The sequence below is a fragment of the Plodia interpunctella genome, chromosome 2, assembly GCF_027563975.2.
Source record: "Plodia interpunctella isolate USDA-ARS_2022_Savannah chromosome 2, ilPloInte3.2, whole genome shotgun sequence".
In the NCBI taxonomy this organism is placed as follows: Eukaryota; Metazoa; Arthropoda; class Insecta; order Lepidoptera; family Pyralidae; genus Plodia; species Plodia interpunctella.
In genome coordinates, this window is record NC_071295.1 from 4,850,200 (window position 1) to 4,869,581 (window position 19,382).

The following is a 19,382-nucleotide window of genomic DNA, read 5'->3' on the forward strand; positions in this document are numbered from 1 at the left end:
CGGAAATACCCGAGAATTTTTTTTCATATCGTTTCCTTAAATTTTTCTTTCAAATTTGCGGAAATTCTTAAAGGAAATTTCCGAGAACGGAAATTTTCTTAGCGGCACTTCGTCGTGTATGCATAATTAGCAATATGGGGTGGTTCATAGACCATTTTGAGCTCTGCAACCGCGCTGTTATTATGATCCGTCAGTTTCCTTGAGGAAGGAATCTTTTTCTTATTCCAAAAATTTACATTGACATGACACATTCGGAAACAAAGAATGTTGAAACGGCACATCGGTCATCGTGATATTAATGTGACATCATCCTTATACTGTATATGATTCACAGACATTAAATACCTACTTAAATTAAATACCTATCAATAAATGTCTGTGTTATATTTGTAACTAAATAATTTGTAACTTTTGCCAATATTTATACTGGTAATACTAAAAGAAATGTGTCAATCAACATCGAACGAAACCGTAGCTTCAAACTCAAAACCAATCAAAACAAAACCAAAACAAACTTAAACAAAGCAGTTTTCTTTGATTTCTTTCGTTTTGCATTCAATACAAATGTTTTGTTTTGATTGAAATTTCCGGAATGTGATCACTGGAAAATGTAACATAGGAGGATAAATACTTTTACCGATAACTGCCACTTTAGGAAAAAATGGAGAGCAAATTGAATAAAGTGGAACTTACCCTGTATTTTTCACTATGGATATTAGCAAATTTATTTTCGTTATATAAATTGTTTGAAGCACAATCAGGTAAGTACCTGCAGATTTTTTCTATCGGTCCCTTAGTTTCAAAGATACTTCAATTTATTCAACAATATTTACCCTGTTCATGAAAAAGTTGAAGATGCTACAATGTTGTATTCAGTTATCTATTTAAAACATTTTGTAATGTTCATAGGTTATGTACCTATGAACATTACAAATGTATGTACTATGTACCTATTTCTTTATATTCAGCAATTTGCAATGCAATCTTATATAATAATGCGATAGTATGTTTGTTACATTTATAAACTCGTATCTACTCAACCAATTTTCTTGAAATTTTGCATAGATGTAGTTTGAAGTATGGAGAAGGACATAGGGTACCTTTCATCCCGGAAAATTGACGCGGGTGAAGCTGCGGGCAAAAGTTAGTATATTTCCCAGCTATTCTATGGTAATCAAACCAAAATTGATGAAATTTGTTTCAGATATGTTAGAAAAAAATTCTGCATTATATTATACAATAGACGATTTAAAACCAGGATGGAGAATGATCTCAAGGCTCAAGGATGTGTCTGATATAGAGTGGAGTAGCTGGAAATACTTCATTCAGACATTTTGGTTCGGTCTCATAGTACAGTTCATAATTTCAGAATTCATTCGAAGAAAAAATATATCTTTATTGAAATATTGGTACATCATTTCTAGTATGTTTTTTGTTACATTCAACATGGGATACCGACAATTGATAGTGGTTATGGCACAGCCTATAATATTTTATACAATAATTATCTTTGGAGGAAAAAAAGTTAGCATATGGTTGACTGGTTTATTTTTACTCATTAGTTATAACACAATGAAATATAAGTATTTTTTTTGGTATTTTCTTGAAAATGGTCAGCTCCAGGATGAACAAGTGTTTCTTATTTTATTTACTGTAGCTTGGATTGAACTGAGGTGTATTAGTTTTTGCATTGACTATGTAGACAAGATAGATAAATACAAGAATGTGGAAAACATGGCTTGTGCTCTACCTTCAGCATGGGAAATTTTAATCAATTTATGTAGTTATGTTCTGTATTTGCCATTATTGTACATTGGACCAATGATTCTTTATGAAGACTTTGAACAGAGTTTTCATGTGACCAGTGACATATTGATGCCAAGATTGAAGAGATTTCTTTGGGATGTGATGCTCTTCCAGACTTACACTTTATTGTTGGAACTAGCTTTTCATTATATATATTTTTTAGCTATGCAGAGTAATATGGAGGTAAGATATTTAATTAGTTATACCAAATTATTCAAAAGTTTTAGATAACATCCTAAATTTTTGCACTGTTACTGACCTGTTGTCTTAATGTTTAGACTGAAATATCATGTAGCTGGTTCTGTCGACAGTTGCTAGAAATTTGGTTTGTTTGAAAATTCTAGTTCTGGATTATATTACTATTATAAAAACTATTAGTGACTACTACTCTAATGAGAATACTATGATCAGCATAAGACGAAAGAGATTATTCAATATTTGTTCAGTTGAGTACCGGTTTTGATAGCTCAGTTAAAAAAGAGATGCCTCAAAATGGCAGATACATCGCCAGTGGAATTTAGATATTTTCATCTTATTAAATTTTAAGAATATAATAAAATAGTAGTTAATTATTTGTAACTATTTTACTATCCTTTTCCGACATTTTAGGCAGTCAGAAACTTGCCAGCTCTAGCTCTTTGTGGTGCAGGCTTATGGATGGGCGTAGAGTTTCATTTAAAGTATGTTATTTCTTATGGAACTACATCAGCATTTGCGAGACTTGACCACATGGAACCACCCCCCACTCCTCGATGTATAGCCCGAATACATGTTTATTCTCAAATGTGGAGATATTTTGATGTTGGTCTTTATAAATTTTTAGTCAAGTAAGTGTTTATTCATATTCATTTAACGGTACTGTAACAGCATTTAATTTGACACTTTGGCTCAGTAGTATTTTAATGATGGTTACAATTGCCAGTCAGCCCTGAGAGAAATGTTTAAAAATATAAATTTCTTTCAGTTATAAGGTTAATGTTTTGTTTTATTTGTATAATTTATTAAAATATTTATTTTTCAGATATATCTACAAGCCAAGCTTTGCTACTCTCATAGATAATTTCGTGCTCTCAAAAATGATGTACAAACTTCTTGCTTCCTTTGCCACATTTTTATTTATTTTTATGTGGCACGGAACTGCATTGAACATATTGATTTGGTCTGTTTTGAATTATTTAGGTATACTATTAGAACTTATTGGTAAAGAATTGTCAGGGACTTCGAATTACAAATGGTTCAAGCAAAATGTATTAAAGACAGACGAAATGGAAATTCGTTTTACTGCTTTGTTGTGTACTCCATTATTAGCTCTATCAGCAATTTCAAATTTTTATTTGTTTGCTGGTACAAAAGTAGGCAATTTATTCTTTGAAAATTTCGCACATCCTACATTTTGTAATTTTACTGTTATTAGTCTAGCTTTATACTCATGTTGTCATGTATCAATGGCTTTGAAAGATATTTCTCCTAGAACTGATAGAAAGAATATTGCTGTCAATATGAAACTTATTCAATAGTGCCTTTATATATAATTTTCTGTGATATATTTTAATGACTAATTTTAAGATCATTTTAATATGAACAAATATTTTTTATTTAATTTTTTTCTTACCTAGGCTTTTTTGATCGTCAATTTATACCGATTTTTATATTTCATTTTTTTTACAAAACATATATATATACAAAACTGATATTGAAATTATAAAGCTAATATTGTATTACTAGGTAAAAACTTTGTAAAAAAAGATTGACAACAGTGTGAGTTTTATATTTAAAAACAAAGTTTCATAACAACAATACTTATTAAAATAAAATCACAGACAGCTTATAAGTTAATAAACATAACAACTTATATGGCAATCAGTTGGTATGTATTAGATCCTTTCAATAATAAGTAAGAATGTACATGCATAGCTTCGATCAGCTCATTAGCGTCACCAGGCACTCCGGCAGCCTTGTGTATCTGTATCATTTCCTGTCTTGTGAATATATCTTTGCCTAGTTGATGCGAACGCCTTGTCAACGCGTCCAGAAATTTCTTCAACTGAAAAAATGTACATGTTTAAAATAAATGAAAAACCATTGAATAAAAACTTAAATTATAATAACTAAATTTAAAAAAAAATGCAAATTGTACAGCCAAATAAGGGGGTTGCCCCGCTGCAATGTGCCCAAAAGGCTGGTATAATAAAACACGAGTATTGACACAATGTTACACATATTTTTTTATAATTTTATATCAGCTCTTTATTGCCTATGTTTTCCTTGTAATGTATACTTATTATTCAGTCAAGACACATTACCCACCAAATAATGGATAATTTTCCTTATTTTATTTTGTTCAAAATTCAATCAGTATTAATAGTTATTAAGTGCTAAATAAATTTTACAGTGAAAATATTCTTACTTTATTTCTTGAGCTAATTCCAGACCCATTGATAGATCGGGACAGCTGTATGTTCCCAAACTCATCGCTAAAGGTTTCCATCAGACTGTGTTTGATCAAGCTAATCACGTCATTAGCGTCTTGGACTGTTACTTCTTCTCTTAAATCTATTCTTGCCCGAGCCTGTAATAAAGATACTTGTTAATAACGAATTAGGTGAAATAGAAAATGAAACAATATAATTGAATGAATTAAAGGAAGTGACAAGATTAATAAAATAGTTGCATGCCAACAAAGTACTATTTCGAAAACAGCACTATTTAGTCAATGTATACATATGTTACCGGCCAAACCCGATTCCAGGATAAACTAGTTTTGTCTAGGCCAAACTAATTCTTCCTACATGCGATAGGATAAACTGGTTTAGCCTAGGCTACACTAGTTCGTCCTATCGCATATAGGAAAAATTTGTTTATATTAGACCAAAATAGTTTATCCTGATAGAAATAAACACACTCAGGTTAAACAGGAATGACCTAGTCTAAATTTTTTTAGCCTAGTCCAACAAACTAAGTCTCCGAAATAGTATTATAAATATAGTATTTTTAATATTAAAATACTATATTGTTTTAATATTATTAAACATACTTTATTAATTGTTAGAATGTGATTATTTGTTTTACCGTTATCGTTTTAATGAAATGATTCATTTTAATTAAATAGTATTTTATTCAATTTTCCTATTTATTTTGTCTTTCTAGATATTCTATAATGTTTAGACTAGGTCATGCCAGTTTATCCTGAGTGTGTATTTCTATTAGGATAACTTAGTTTGGCCTAGGCTAAACTTGTTTATCCCATCGGGCTTAAGACGAATTAGTTTAGCCTAGGCTATACCAGTTTATCCTATCGCATGTAGGAAGAATTAGTTTAGCTTAGGTAAAACTAGTTTATCCTGAAATCGGGTCTGGCCGGTAACATGTGCATGTTCATAATCATCATTATTTCAGCCCTTTTCCGCCCACTCCTGAGTATGCTCAGGAACGTAAGTACGCCACCCTCCTCTGTGTGCTGCCGCCCTTATCCTCCTCATCCGTTCGACCATTATATTAATACTTTACCAAACCACATAAAATAGGTCCCTTTGTCATAATAGGTCAAAATGCTGTTAGAGTAATTTTCTTTATTCGTTTGAATGCTAGTAGTTGTAAAATTATAGAAAAGATCTAATTTATTTTTCATTAAATAAGCATGTAGACTAGTCTTGAATTGCAACATACTTGTGCGAGTCTAATACAGGCCTCAAGCTGCCGAGTGGTGATAGGCGGCCCATCACAGCTGTTCTGATGGTTGTGTCTCAGGTCTAAGTAGAAATTTTGCAGTGTAGTGGCTGCCTCGGCGGAAAGTTTCGGATGAACATATCTTTGGGCGTACGCAATGTATTTCCTGAATAGTACCAGAGGCAATGTATCGATATTTTCTCCCGGCTTCAGTTGTAACCGCTTGCTGGAACACATTTGAAAATATTAGAATTTGTTTAATTATACTGGTAATGTTTATTACAACTGTTACATAAATTCAAAAGACAAGTCGTATATATGATTATTACACAACTTTTGGTACTTTGGAAGCGTCTATTTCAATAAATCGACTTGACAAGATGGTATACCTCAAAGAAGCTCCTTTATCATATTGGCTTGTGATAATACTAGCATTGGCGTCGTGACTTCCGACTTTTTTGCTTTTCTGGCCGCTGTGCATGGCTAAAACATGTTCTGACAACATTGCGTCATTTTTCTGAAAAATAAAAACAAATACGCATATATACTAGGATATTCGCCAGGTATAAAAGATATAAAAGGGATGCTGAAAGAAAAAGTGAATTTATAAATGTTTTCTCTAGTTCTGTCAATATCCAATACTATAAAAAAAAAATTGTTATCTTATACGATACGACCTGTCATTCCTCAAATTAATTTAATTTTATTAATATTATGGTAATTTTCTTTTAATACCCTAGAATGTTAGAATAGGACAAACTCATATCCTTACGTACGATGTGATTAAGGACACGTAGCGTTGGCAGCTGTTATATGGAATAGTATTCCCAAAAAAAGAAAAATTTTGAAAAAGTTGGCTAATTCCAAAATTTTATTTTTTCCGCTTACACCGGTCTTCGCAGCGTCACAGCCTCGAATTCATCAAGGTTCACGTATAAAACAGAGAGAGAGGATTAGTTTTAAATGTAAATCTTACCTCATCGGGTTGGTCTAAGAGAATAAACACCAAGTCAAATCTTGATAAGAGAGCAGGATTGATTTTCAGGTTTTCAGCAACAGTCTTTGCCCTGAAATTAGTATTTTTGCTTTGAGAATTACAGGTAATATAATTAGGCAATATAATTTTGCATTCTCGGCACGGTGGTACAGATAGAATTGAATCGTCCAGCTTCGCTCGGGTAAAATCATAAACCTTATAAACTTAAACTTAGGTGTCACACTATCCATAGAAAAACCCGTTCGCTAGTTTTTGGGTTTATCGCGCTCATACATACAGACGCGACAGTGGAATTTCTTTTTATAATATTTAAGGATAACAGTTGAAAATTTAACAAGGAAGGCAAGCATAATTGTTCTCCTCCCTTTTATGCGAGAGGAGAGGAGAACAAAAAGGTTTTCACCCCTTTCGCACTGTTCCGCGTGTCCCATTAATCACTAATTACTTATTAAATAACATTAGAGTTCGTAGTTCCAGTACTTATTGGGACTACCAGCTAGTTATACCTATGTACCAGACTATACATAGGTATAACTGGCAGCCCACAGCCCACCGGTTGTAGCTGCCGCCGGCTGGGTTGGCGGCCGCCAGGACAGTGGCCCTCGCAGCTAGACTGCATACTATTCCTCCTTTCGCGATGCTCACTCGTCTCTGCTCCATCGCTTCTAACAGGCTGCTGTGGTGAGCGGTCATCTGTAAGGGATTCAATTATATGTTACGTTTTTTTTATTTACAAAGGAAATCTACAGTTGCAGTTTGTCTAATTTAATAAAAAAAATAATGATTTTGTACTTTTTGAAAAATTTTAGTTCCTTACGATAGTAGAGTATTTAAAAAAAATGGTCTTTCAACTTTAAATCCTCTAATCCAGCGGCATTGTTAGTCAATTATCACAATGATAATAATACATCTATTTTATCAAGAGATATATTTTTTATAATTTTCTGACCTTGTTATGTATTCTATTATTACTTGAGATTGTTATGTATTGTAGCCAATGTTTTGGAGCCAATAAATATATATTTTTTTTCAACCTTGTCGAGCTCGTCGATGCAGCAGACGCCGCGGTCGGCGCGCACGAGCGCGCCCGCCTCGAGCGCGCCGCCCCCCGCCCTCGCCCCCGCCCCCGCACCCGCACCGCCCGCTGACACGGTCGCCGTCAGCCCGCCCGCCGATGACGACGCTCCGCACACGTACACGCCTTTAAAATATATATTCAAATTAATGTTATTTCTGTTCTTCGAGTCGTGTTGCCATATACACGACAGGGACAATTTAAATTTGTAACATATTATGCATTTATGATAACGAACCCTAGGCTTGTGAGGAACCGGGATAACGCTCAGACGAAAGAGGAACAGAGATGCATTTATTGTGATTAAAAAAGTGCCAGAAATAAAATCCTTTAAAAGGTGAGATTATTACGAAAACTTTTGCGTAAATTTGACTATTTCCAAAAGGTGAAAATCTCTTGCTTCACCTTTACCGAATCTTGACCTGATATGGTGGGCAACAATTAAAAATGATGTAATGCCATAAAATGATATGGTGGTCCAGTAACCTCTGGGCGCGGCGCTAGCGGCGGCCTGCAGCAGACGCGACTTGCCCAGGCCGGGCTCGCCCAGCACCAGCGCGTGCGCGCCGGGCCGCGCCCCGCGCGCGCGCTCCGCGCCGCCCGCCAGCGCCAGCACCAGCCCCGCCTTCACCGCTTCGTGACCGAAGATGCTGGGGCATAGCGAGTGAACCAGGAGCTTGAACACGTCTTCTGATGCGTGAATCTCCTGGTTATGAGAGTAATAAACGTTGTTAGTACAGTTGTGAATACCTTATAACTTACAAAAAAGTATACCTGTTCAGTAATAACAAATGAAAATATTACATCAGCTTAAATTAAAAAAAAAAGAAAACAAAATGGTTTTCTAAACTTAGTAGTTAAATCACTTATTGACGTAAAAAATTACTTAATTAGTTAGTAATTTACTTAAAGCAGTCTACTGTCAACTTCCAAAGCGCAGGTGAAAAAGAAGCGACGCAGAAACTTCACCACAGCTAATTATATTCTCAGCCAATCACAGCGCGGAAAACCTGTCCAATCTGTGTGCACCTGTGCATGAATCTGTATTCTATACAGTGTAATGCAGTTTGTCCAATTAGGTCATAGAACGATTATTTATTCTGTCATGTCCCAACCATAATAATATTACCATTCACATTTCTTTGAAACTTGCCTGTATCGCATAGTAATCTTTCAGAGTAAAAGACAGAGAGGGGTTGCTCAAATTCCTTTGACTATGAACAGAGACAGCTTCAATGTAGAGTTCCAACAACCTCGCTGCTCTTTTTCCGTCCTCGCCGCCTTTACTTTCTCCACGAACCTGGAAAATACAGATAACAAATATTATATCATTATTTCTATGGAAAGAAAAACTAAGGACTCAAGGCGATATGTTGTTCTAAAATTAAACAAATGTAAGCTCATTAGCTAGGCTCCGGGGCTACGGTTTTGTTAAAATTTTGGGGCAAAAGGTATCCATTAAATGTACACATAATATTCTACCCAATGACCAAATTTCATTAAAATCATTTCAGTAGATTTCATGTGATTGAGTACAAACATTGTCAGTCACAGTCATAATCTTAGGAATATGCTATGCTATCTAACTGTGTCATAGAGTGAAGCCACAGTATTAATTCATATGGGAGCTTAGTCATATTAAGAACATGCACTCAGAATATGAATTACATAGTAATGATATATAGTAATATAGAAGTAACATAGTAATATAAAATGGTCACTAAAGATCAGTAGTGATTCCATCTATAATGCAAGATTCAGATACCCACTTGTACAATGCCAGTTACAGAAATCACGTCTCCAGGACAAGCCGTCCCAGCCAGGTCGCCTTGCAGCTCTATTTCTACGCTCTGGGGTATTGTTCCTGATACACTCTGAAAATATTTTTAATTTATTTGTTCGTGAAAATTTTTATACTCTGTTACTATTCAACTCTTCTTCATATTTAAGAGGTGAAAGAGTTTTTATAGCAATTGTTGATAAATAAATATAATGGTTTTACCTTCTTCATTTCACATAACAGCCGAAGGATGAACGTATATGCATATAACATATTGTATATAACATATATAACATATTGTACATACGAGTATGTACAATATGTATGCATATTACTGGATAGAAAAGGGCTAAAATGGACTTTATGAAAGTAGTAATCAAAGATGTTAAATACAACATACATATTATTATTTGCGGCACAAAAGATGAACACACACAGCATTGCTGTCGCTGATAAGAAAAACTTTGCCTATCTGTTATTGATTGTTACAAATTTTGACACAGATTTCTTTTGTGGTGTGGAATCTAGTTTGTCACCTGAGATTGAATTTCTTGTATCTTGGCGACTTGGCAATCTGTTGTGTTTGTAAATGGTGAGGATAGCAAAGGCTCAAGCTTGGAACTGCTGTTGCAACTTTGACAATGGTTTGGACCTGAAAATCAAATATAAAAGGCAAATTAATTTCTCAGTGTGGAATGTGGTTCTCATTCAAAATAGTCACTCCATATCCTCCTATGGACATCATATGAAGGCTTTCACAGCTATGAAGAAAATGTTAGGGTACTTAATGCAACACAGAGAGAGTCTCACAATAATTTAATATAAATAAATACCAGTGAAGACACCCTGAGGCTGTACCACAGCTTGCACACCATGGCAACTGGAACATTCAAAGGCCATTGAAGTGCATATCAATCCTACACTGCCCACTCGGATCACAGTGCCTTTGATGGTGACTAATTTTCCTGTAAACAATTATTAGATATTTTCAATTTTAATTAAATAATTATTTCTTAATTGTTTATAATCACATTCTTTCAGGATTATTTCCTGGAAATAGATTTAATTCTAAGATTTACCTTGATGTAAGTACATTTTATAAATTGATTACTTACCAAAATAATTGACTTTTAAATTAGCCAGTGGTATAACTGGTTGATGATTTAGTATGCGAACTTTTATTTTTGATTCACATTTTAAACTCTGAAAAGTAATTAGATGATATAATTTAATCTGGTTTACCAGAGGATTTGTATTAAAAAGAGTGCAGATGAAGTTGGAGAGGTCTATAAGGAATGAATGCACAGTTTCTATGATAAAGAGAGGTGAAAACCTTTTGCCCAAAAGTGGGCCACTGAAAAGGATGTAAATGAAAAGAAAAAAAAACTAGGTCACTGATATATCTCACCTCATGTAAAGAAAACTCTAGTTGGCGTAATGTAGCTTCGGGTTTTTCACACAAATCTGTATCAAAAGTAGGCCAGCCACTTTTGAATTCAACATCATTTGTTAAATTTTGCACATCTAATGGCACACTGCGAGTATGATCTATTTTCTCAAGATCGAATAAGCTTCTATTCCTTTCAATATATGATTTGAAATGTTTTATATGTTCAGCATTTTCATTATTTGGTAAATATTCTGTAAAAATATAAAATCATTGAACTTAATATAATAGGTATACTTTTCATGGGGTTCAAATAAATCAGGCTAGGCACAACACAATTGAGATTGGCTCAGACAAGTTGGACATTGGGCCTGCATATGTTAATCCATATTAATATTATAAATGCAAGTCTGTTAAAAAGTAATGAAAATGAATCCCAACTAATATTATAAATGCGAAAGTAAGTTTGTTATCTCTTTACGCTTTATCTACTGGACCGATTGTTATGAAATTTGGTCCACAGGTAGAAAATAACGTGGAATAACACATAGGGTACTTTTTATTCCGAAATTCCCACGGGAGCGAAGCCATGGAGCGCAGTTAGTAGTGAAATAAAAGAAATTGGTTTGATGGCAAATCAGTTATAGTAGTACTTTTCGTACCTGCTTACCTTCAGATGGGAAATAAAGTTTCCATGTGCAGTTATTAGAGTTGATAGGTACTAAAATAGGTGCTTGGTTAGAAGGCGCCCTAGAAGATTCGGTTGTGCTGTTTATTCGTGTGGAATTAGAGGAATTATTTACACTGGTATTATCGCAATTATTGCTGCTTGATCTATATCTGTTATTGTATCGAGGCCAATTATTTCTATATCGGCCTCTCCAGGAACGACGCATTATACACAGCTATTTTAGGTACTTTTTAATTCAGAAGTTGAATTTATTTTGAAGCAAAAATAATTATTTGTGGAATAAATTGTTTGTACCCACCCACCTATGTATTGAAATTGAAAAGCAAAAATAAACAAAACAAAACAAATATTATGGACTTGCTGCCGCTTGCCGCGCTGTCACTGTCAGTGACAGTGACGGTGAATAGCGATGTGACATTGACACAGACAGCTCACTGAGTACATGTACAATATGTACCTATACAATAATTCTATTACATGAGCTCAATGAAAAACCGTAAATTGGCTCCAAATTTAAATACAAACAATATTTGAAATAAGAATATCTTATTTATATGTCAACAAAAACAAATCAAACCAATTCTGTCTTCGAAGAAGACAGAAACTGTGTTGAACATTTTTTTTGTGGTTTTCTATCGTCGATAGATCTTTCCTTTTCATATTATTGACATTGAATATAACTGGAGTAGGCGATATATATAAAAACCATGGCCGATGAACCGCCCCCAGAGGCTGGCCCGGCGGCTGCAGCTGGAGGAGATGATCATGCTGAGGATGTGGCCGAAACGAAAGCAAAAATCGAAGAAGTGGTTAGCAGGATTCGACCACCGTCAAAGTCAGCTATGTTTTTGGATGGCGAGGACGAAATAGTTGAAGTAGACAGAACTGCACTAGAGGCCATACTTGATGCAGGAGCTCGCTTGAAGGATATTCAGAAAAAAAGTCGTGTGTCGATGAGCACATTGGCTCTGGGTCAAGAGTCTTATAAAGACAAGCAAGTAAATAAATTTTCTAATTAGACAAACATTGGTTTTATTTTGTTAAGCATTGAAAAATGTCTAATTAGTCCCTATTTTTGTTCTTTTTATAGGCAAAGGCTAAAGAAGCTCGTAATAATCGCATGGGAGGTTTGAAAACTCAGCATCGATTCTTATTAGAGAATGCTGCATGTATTTTAAATAGAACACCTGAATACGTACTGGTGAGCCGATGAGACCTATGTTACCTATGTTCCAAGTCCTAGTATTTTTTTTGAGAGCCTACTTTATTTGTTTTCTATATTTTAGGAAGGTGTCTATGATGCTGATATTCATATAGACCTATTAGACAGTGCTGTAGCAGAAGGGGGACGTAACTGCATTGCCCTTTGTGATGGTTTATTCCCACCTTTGAAAATGGGTTTGTGGTTTGCTTTTATTTTGTTGAGCGGAAGCAGTAATTGAAACTACTTGTTAATATTGCATGTATGTGCTCGTCCTATGTTATTCCAATAGTTTTAGGTAACAAGGTAGGTGCTGAGGGCATCCATAAAACATTTTTAAAGAGGTCACTACCTATCGTTTGTCCGACGTCCGACAAAAACTTGTAAATATTAATTTTGTGTATAAATATTAATCACCTCGCCCTTTTCTTTGACGGGCTTCGTAAAAGAGATCGATATTTTTTTCAGAATCTGGGAGATTCATACCGAATCAAAAAGCAAAAATGGAACGCACGTACATTTCTGACTGTTCTACTATAGGTACAGAGGGAGCAGTCGTAGCCATGTACAGAATTAAAAACAAACTTATCGATACTAAAAATGTAGCTGAAGTAAGTTTCAGATCCAGTGAGTTCGTGCCATGATAGAAGTCCCTCAATTCGTATTTATACATATGCGGGGCTTTTTTCGTGGCGTATTAATTATTTTATATTGTATAGTTAGCTGCGCTACTGTATCTCAGTACCCTATTGTTATATTTTCCCTGGTACATATTCCACCTGTGTACTAAATTTCATAGATATTCGTTCTACTACAAACGTACGCCACATAATTTTTCACGTTTTTTATTTTATTGACATAATATATTTATTTAATAAAAACTTCTTAATAGTAAACAAGTTTGTGATTAAGCACAATGTGGGGTTTTTCTTTACTTACTTTAATACTATAATGTAAATTACCTATCTACCAAAGTTATATTACATGAAAATTTCTCTAAGGTACTCAAGTAAGGTAAGGTAAAGGTAAGGTAAGGTCAAGGTTGGGAGTTGATTACCTATTGCACTAAAATTTTCCTGGAGTCCTCGAAACAAATGCCGCAGTTACTATTGCTAACAATGAAAACGTGGTCGAGCTGTTATTTGTAGTTCCAATTATTGCCGGAACTTCTTTCGTGATGCGGACTCATTATTATTATTCCTTTTAGGATTATTATTTAGTATTCTTCGATATGAATCAAGAAACGGAGAACGTTGTATCGGGGATATTCAAAACTATGAATCGAGTGTATGTACCGGCGCTGCAGGTCTGTAAAGCGTGGGGTGACATCAACCCCCCGAACCCTAGAAGCCAAGATATCATCAAGACTTACATCTCTAAGATAATGCTTTTCATCGATTATTTGGAAAGTAAGCTTTTTAAAATTAAACGTAAAATGGGAAGCTATAAAAAATTTAGGCAAAAAGTATTTAGTCCCTCGTACTTATTATAATGTTTTGTGCAGAGACAAAGATAGACTTGGACTGTTGTACTAAGTTCAAAATTAATTTGACGCTCTACGAGGACGAGCTGATTGACGAAGAAAAAATGAAGCTTGCTATTACGAAGACTCACGTTCTGGAGGAAATCTGCACGTACGTCAAGCAATGGATGAGACAAATTACCATGGTTAGTTTATTTATATATTTATAATGATAATTAGTGCTATGATTTAGTATTGGTCGTTCTTATGGATAGTTTGATGCGTTTAATGTCTGTTAAGAAATACAGTCGGGAATATCGATACGTTGCAAAAAATATCGTCGCACAATGTGATCATTAGGCTCTGAACAGATTAAAGTAATTTTGCAACTTTGGTCATTTCAGCACCTTGGTCATTTAGCACCTTGGTCATTTAGCACCTTGGCTCCAACGCTCCGAAAGGATGAAAACTAACGCATAAACCTTTTCGATTGCTCAGTGATGATTTTGTAGGTATTGGTACAAAGTCAGCAACTCCGTCGGGAGCCGTCGCACATTGGACCCCTGGCAGAGCTGGACCATTGGAGGCGCCAGCTCACGACCTTCACTTCCATCATCGAACACATAAAGAGCGACCCGTGTTATATGTACATTCATACGTTGATTCGCGCTAAGTCTAAGCTCATTAAGGTACACATGAATTTAGTACTTAGGATAATACTAATTGATGCCCGAGACTTCGTTCGCGTGGACTCTGATTCCAGTGAATCATAAATACGAAAGTGAGGATGGACATTTATTTATTACGCTGAACAACTTTTGTCGTTAGTATAGCTGGTCTGTTTTAATTCCACATCAAATATTGAAAAAAATATTCGATTTTTATACCTTGGTAGGAAATAAAAATATCATATTTGACCCAATCTTTTTTGACCACTAGAACCGCTTGTATTGCAATAAAAAAAATATATTTATTTTTAGGTCTGATGTAGGACTGTAGTTATATTCCAGACAGTTGCCGCTTCCAATTTAAATTATTAAGCTATTAATTACAGAAATGGAGACTTTTGGACAATCAGGTGACTGACTACTACAACGAAGCTTACGATAATGTTAAGTATTTGTACGCTTTGGAAAAGTATTGTGAGCCGTTATACAGGTGAGTGAATGTTTAAACTGCCTATAAATTCAATAGATTAAATTAATGGTGAAGTTTAATCTAAATATTTATCATATTTAAGATGCGACCCCCTAACAATGCAACAATATATACCTGGTCTTCTATATACAATACGTATGATTTATGCCACTTCTCGATACTATAATACAACAAAGCAGATATCAACTTTGCTAGTAAAAGTGACTAATCAAATTCTGAATATGTGTATGGATTTTTTGACTAATCAAGGAAAGAAGACAATTTGGAATCAGGACAAGTGGAACTTCATAAAGAAGGCAAAGGTAGGTTTCAAAGTTTTGTTTCTTTTTATTTTAAAGATCAATAAGAAAAGTTTATATAAGTTTATTTTCTGAACAGATGTGTCTCAGCTTATATGCCTTCTATCGCGAATGCTATTCTGAGACGCAAAAAGAAATGATGGAGGCGGCAGATGAGAGGCCGTTCGATTGCTCGGAAATGTACATTTTTGGAAAATTCGAAACGTTCAAAAGAAGGCTGTTGAAGGTAAATATCGCAAAATGCTACATAAATAAGCAATTACTTATTTCAGTGCTTAATTTATTTAGTATGTTTACAAGTCTTTTATAATTGTCACTAATCGGTGATTTTACAGATTACTGACCTGTTTCAAACTTACATAACTTACTATGTTTTAAATAAAACTACCTTAGAGGGTATCGAGGAGTATGCAGCAAATTTTAATAAACTGTTTAAAACCATATCCACGAAAACGTATGATGCTCTAGATCATAGGTAAGCAAACAAGAAGTTTATCTGTTGGAATGAATTTTAAATGCTCATTATTTTCTGGAATATTGTACCATATATACTGTTTTGAAATTTTAATTTTTATCAGGCGTCCAGATTTCGATAAGGACTACAAACAGTATAAAGACAACGTGGCAAATCAAGAGTTGTTGTTAGAAAATTTCATGATTAACGTAAATATATGCACATGTAATATATAGCTAGTTATTCAATTATTCAATTACCATTTATTCAACATATTTGTTAGCTCTCATTGGTTAAACAATTTAATCGCCTATTTCAGAGTGTTAACAAATGTCCTACAACTGAAATCGCATTACATCTCTTGAAAAGATTTGAAACGCTGAAGCTGGACTGTCTCTATTTAGAGGACCAATATTATGATTTGATCAGCTTGTACACATCTGAAATTGAATCGATAAGAGATAGGTTAGCATGAATTCATAATTTCTCAGTCTTTGATACGGATAATTTTTGTTTTAGTATAGAGGCCGTAGATCTATCCGCTCGATTCTACAATTTTTTCATCTCATTATTAATATTAAAAAAAAATATTTTAAATAATGAACGAATTTGATATTGACTGCTAGATCCTTCACGTGACGGTTCATTACAGTCATGAGCTTGGCATCCTTTATTTGAGGCTGTTAATGTTTGCCTCAGGTATAACGAAGAAAGAGAAAACCCGGAATTGCCCAGAAATATGCCACCTGTCGCAGGCAGGATATTATGGATTAGGTTCTATAATGAGAATATAAAGGCTCCCATGCAGGAGTTTATTCAACATCACGAAGTAATAACGCATATGGTTAGTATTAGGTTTGAACATAGTTCTCGTAGGCTGCGTTATCTGAAACGATTTTATGACCTCCTAAGGCGCAGACACTCAATAGTGTTCTTTGTGTCTTTATTTCTTCGATAGATAAGATATATAGAATATTAATTACGTTATGACCTTCTCGATCTGTGTGCCGGACAATTGCAATGGAAACATCATACCTTTCTTGTTATTATTATCAATTTTCACACTCATCACATTCTCAGATCGGTAATTTTATAAGAACGTAGTCTTATAGTTAGATGTACCCCTGATATAGTATTTATTGGTAGAGAGATCATGTATAGTTGGAAAATATATATTTTTCAGAATACTCAACGTTGCATAAAACTGTTTAATGTGATGACCATCGTATTCACTGAATACGAGTTGATTTACCACAAGGCTTGGGAAGAAAACGTCGGTCAGGTATATTATAGTGATTAATAAATGTTTTTTTTTTATTCTTAATCAATTGAATGCTTGACTATTTGGGCTGTCAGTGATCGTTAGAGTGGCGGTTAGGGCCAATCTTTCATATATATATGGACCGCCACTACGATTCCAACAAACTCAATGAGACATTAAGTTTGTAGGAATCGTAGTGGCTGCGGTAAGCGGTGTCCCTATAGACAATATATTTTTTTTGTACAAACTTTACGTTGAGAACATGGGTAAAAAAATAATATTGAGCTTTCTTTCAAAATAATCTGCACCCGAGAAAAGAATCAAAGATATACTCCATACTACTTGGAGCAAATATTTTGGGATTTTCGGTGCAGTTGTCATCCCGTGCGGATGTAAAGAAGGAGCAGTGGAAAAGTATTGTCAACCCAGTGACAACTGAGAAGACAATAGTTATAATGTGGGGTATAGTTAGTAGTCATTAAGATAACAAGTATATTTATAGACTGAAGTAATTTCAGGTGCGCTTAGGATTAATAGCTCCACTCCTGATTCGCCATCCTGTGACCAATTTGTATATCGTTAACTTCAGTATCTACATACCGGAATGCATAAGAGAAGTAGAGTATATGTGGCAACTGGGTTTGAGTTAGTACTTCATAGTGAACTAGCTTTTTCCCGCGGCTTCCGTACGTGTATTTCCCACGGGGACAGTTCTTTTACCGGGATAAAAAGTAGCCTATGTCGTTTTCCGTACCTAAAAATACGTATGCGAAATTTCAAGACGTTTGGTTGAGTAGATAAATGTAACAAATTTGCTTTCGCTTTTATGATATTAGTTACGTTTACGCTTGATTATTTCGAAAGAACTAAACATTTAGAAAGTTGAGATTAAGTTGAGATTTTAGGGAAGGCGGAGATGTGATATTTATCCTTATTACGATTGTCGCAGAAAGACAGTTAAATTGTATAAATTCTAATTACTTGGTGTACAATGAGTTCTAATTGTAATAGGTGTTCCTGACGGTGCTCAAATAGTAGCATTTTGCAAGGACAAAATTCTGGGGAGCTGTGAACGAATTAAGTATCTAGTCAACAGAAACAACACAATTCGAAAGTAAGTGTTATGTAAATTATTTAGGAATAAAACACTAACTAATCGAGATTAGATTTATACTACTTACAAGTGAAAGTAAAAATTACAATAATTCAACAGGAGTATGCCAAAACTATACTTGCCTCTACTTCGAGCCCAGCTCATAAAATTGGAGAAGGCGTTTCAACCTGGTCTATCAACTATTACCTGGACTTCTTTAGAGATTCCTGCGTACTGTGACAAGATCGAATATATTTTGGACGAAGTAGATTTATTCGTGAAAGAGGTGACTTATTTGTACTAAATATTATACCAACTAAAATTTAAAATACATGTTGTAGATTAAAAGTAATTACAGATTAAAAGTATTGGTAGTAAAGTACATCAAGATTGTAATAATTATTTTCAGGTTGTCGATATGAAAGAAGCTCGAATCGATGCAATATTAGCATCTATTACTAAGACCATGCTTGTATACTTGCCTGAGCAAGCAGTTGAGCCCACTGTATTTTATGAGGAAAATTTAATAAGGCGCGATGAAATTGGTAAGTTGTGTCCATCTCGTGCTATCATGTGTTGGAGTAATTAGTATTTTGAGTAGGTATGATCATATCATGAAAAATCGCAAGTTTATATTTTTAAAATTTACATTCTAGCTACGGAGTTGCAACAAAAATCATGGAATGCAGAAATTGCTGTCATTGAATTGGTTAATAAGTTTTTGGACAGCGTTCCCTCTAAGCAAATTAGAGACCTGAAAGACAATTGGTCAGTAGTCGTTCGATTATTTTGAATTTAAGATATTTAAATAACTCTGCTCATGTAGGTTGCAACCAGGATTTCTAAGATTCTTATTTCATTTATTAAAATATATTTACCGTAGTCTATCTTTTAACTTTTGTTTTCACATTCTATGATAACATCTATGACTAATTTCTTAATCCTTCATACCAATTATACTCATATTTTAGGTTGGACACAGAAAAGGCTTTGAAACCAGTCACATCAGCTACCAGAGTATTTCCGGAAGATGCAGGTATGGCAAAATGCTC

The 19,382-nt window shown here is 34.4% G+C and overlaps 3 protein-coding genes across 3 annotated transcripts in view; 2 read left to right on the forward strand and 1 right to left on the reverse strand.

The window, feature by feature from the left end:
• Positions 1 to 442: 442 nt before the first annotated feature.
• On the forward strand, positions 443 to 4,206 carry rasp. Its single transcript, XM_053766053.2, has 4 exons — positions 443 to 761; positions 1,205 to 1,989; positions 2,416 to 2,633; positions 2,828 to 4,206. The coding sequence occupies exons 1-4, from the start codon at positions 662 to 664 to the stop codon at positions 3,321 to 3,323; spliced, it is 1,599 nt and encodes a 532-aa protein (XP_053622028.1). The 5' UTR covers positions 443 to 661; the 3' UTR covers positions 3,324 to 4,206.
• Positions 3,559 to 11,760, reverse strand: rec (recombination-defective). The gene is made up of 15 exons (XM_053766039.1): positions 11,382 to 11,760; positions 10,733 to 10,965; positions 10,440 to 10,527; positions 10,158 to 10,289; positions 9,861 to 9,976; positions 9,314 to 9,418; positions 8,698 to 8,844; positions 8,031 to 8,250; positions 7,504 to 7,670; positions 7,023 to 7,162; positions 6,449 to 6,539; positions 5,862 to 5,989; positions 5,473 to 5,698; positions 4,214 to 4,375; positions 3,559 to 3,850 (listed from the first exon to the last, which is right to left on the reverse strand). The coding sequence occupies exons 1-15, from the start codon at positions 11,605 to 11,607 to the stop codon at positions 3,656 to 3,658; spliced, it is 2,376 nt and encodes a 791-aa protein (XP_053622014.1). The 5' UTR covers positions 11,608 to 11,760; the 3' UTR covers positions 3,559 to 3,655.
• A 132-nt stretch (positions 11,761 to 11,892) lies between these two features.
• LOC128676672 (dynein axonemal heavy chain 8) overlaps positions 11,893 to 19,382 on the forward strand; it is a 31,682-nt gene continuing 24,192 nt past the window's right edge. The window contains exons 1-21 of the mRNA XM_053756945.2: positions 11,893 to 12,400; positions 12,493 to 12,603; positions 12,689 to 12,800; positions 13,072 to 13,214; positions 13,811 to 14,012; positions 14,108 to 14,271; positions 14,578 to 14,754; positions 15,120 to 15,223; positions 15,306 to 15,525; positions 15,602 to 15,748; positions 15,858 to 15,997; positions 16,101 to 16,185; positions 16,296 to 16,441; positions 16,676 to 16,820; positions 17,160 to 17,258; positions 17,756 to 17,882; positions 18,249 to 18,351; positions 18,451 to 18,616; positions 18,740 to 18,875; positions 18,987 to 19,098; positions 19,302 to 19,366. Of these exons, the coding sequence (XP_053612920.1) occupies positions 12,110 to 12,400; positions 12,493 to 12,603; positions 12,689 to 12,800; positions 13,072 to 13,214; positions 13,811 to 14,012; positions 14,108 to 14,271; positions 14,578 to 14,754; positions 15,120 to 15,223; positions 15,306 to 15,525; positions 15,602 to 15,748; positions 15,858 to 15,997; positions 16,101 to 16,185; positions 16,296 to 16,441; positions 16,676 to 16,820; positions 17,160 to 17,258; positions 17,756 to 17,882; positions 18,249 to 18,351; positions 18,451 to 18,616; positions 18,740 to 18,875; positions 18,987 to 19,098; positions 19,302 to 19,366 (2,995 nt within the window). The 5' untranslated portion in view covers positions 11,893 to 12,109. The remainder of the gene's footprint in view (positions 12,401 to 12,492; positions 12,604 to 12,688; positions 12,801 to 13,071; positions 13,215 to 13,810; positions 14,013 to 14,107; positions 14,272 to 14,577; positions 14,755 to 15,119; positions 15,224 to 15,305; positions 15,526 to 15,601; positions 15,749 to 15,857; positions 15,998 to 16,100; positions 16,186 to 16,295; positions 16,442 to 16,675; positions 16,821 to 17,159; positions 17,259 to 17,755; positions 17,883 to 18,248; positions 18,352 to 18,450; positions 18,617 to 18,739; positions 18,876 to 18,986; positions 19,099 to 19,301; positions 19,367 to 19,382) is intronic.

Coding starts and splice junctions, on each gene's coding strand:
- rasp (XM_053766053.2), top strand. CDS start 662: ATGGAGAGCAAATTGAATAAAGTGGAACTTACCCTGTATTTTTCACTA. Junction 762..1,204: donor ATTGTTTGAAGCACAATCAG/GTAAGTACCTGC, acceptor AATTTGTTTCAG/ATATGTTAGAAAAAAATTCT. Junction 1,990..2,415: donor CTATGCAGAGTAATATGGAG/GTAAGATATTTA, acceptor CCGACATTTTAG/GCAGTCAGAAACTTGCCAGC.
- rec (XM_053766039.1), bottom strand. CDS start 11,607: ATGCGTCGTTCCTGGAGAGGCCGATATAGAAATAATTGGCCTCGATAC. Junction 10,290..10,439: donor TTTAAAAGTCAATTATTTTG/GTAAGTAATCAA, acceptor AATTGTTTACAG/GAAAATTAGTCACCATCAAA. Junction 7,671..8,030: donor CGCTAGCGCCGCGCCCAGAG/GTTACTGGACCA, acceptor TATATTTTAAAG/GCGTGTACGTGTGCGGAGCG.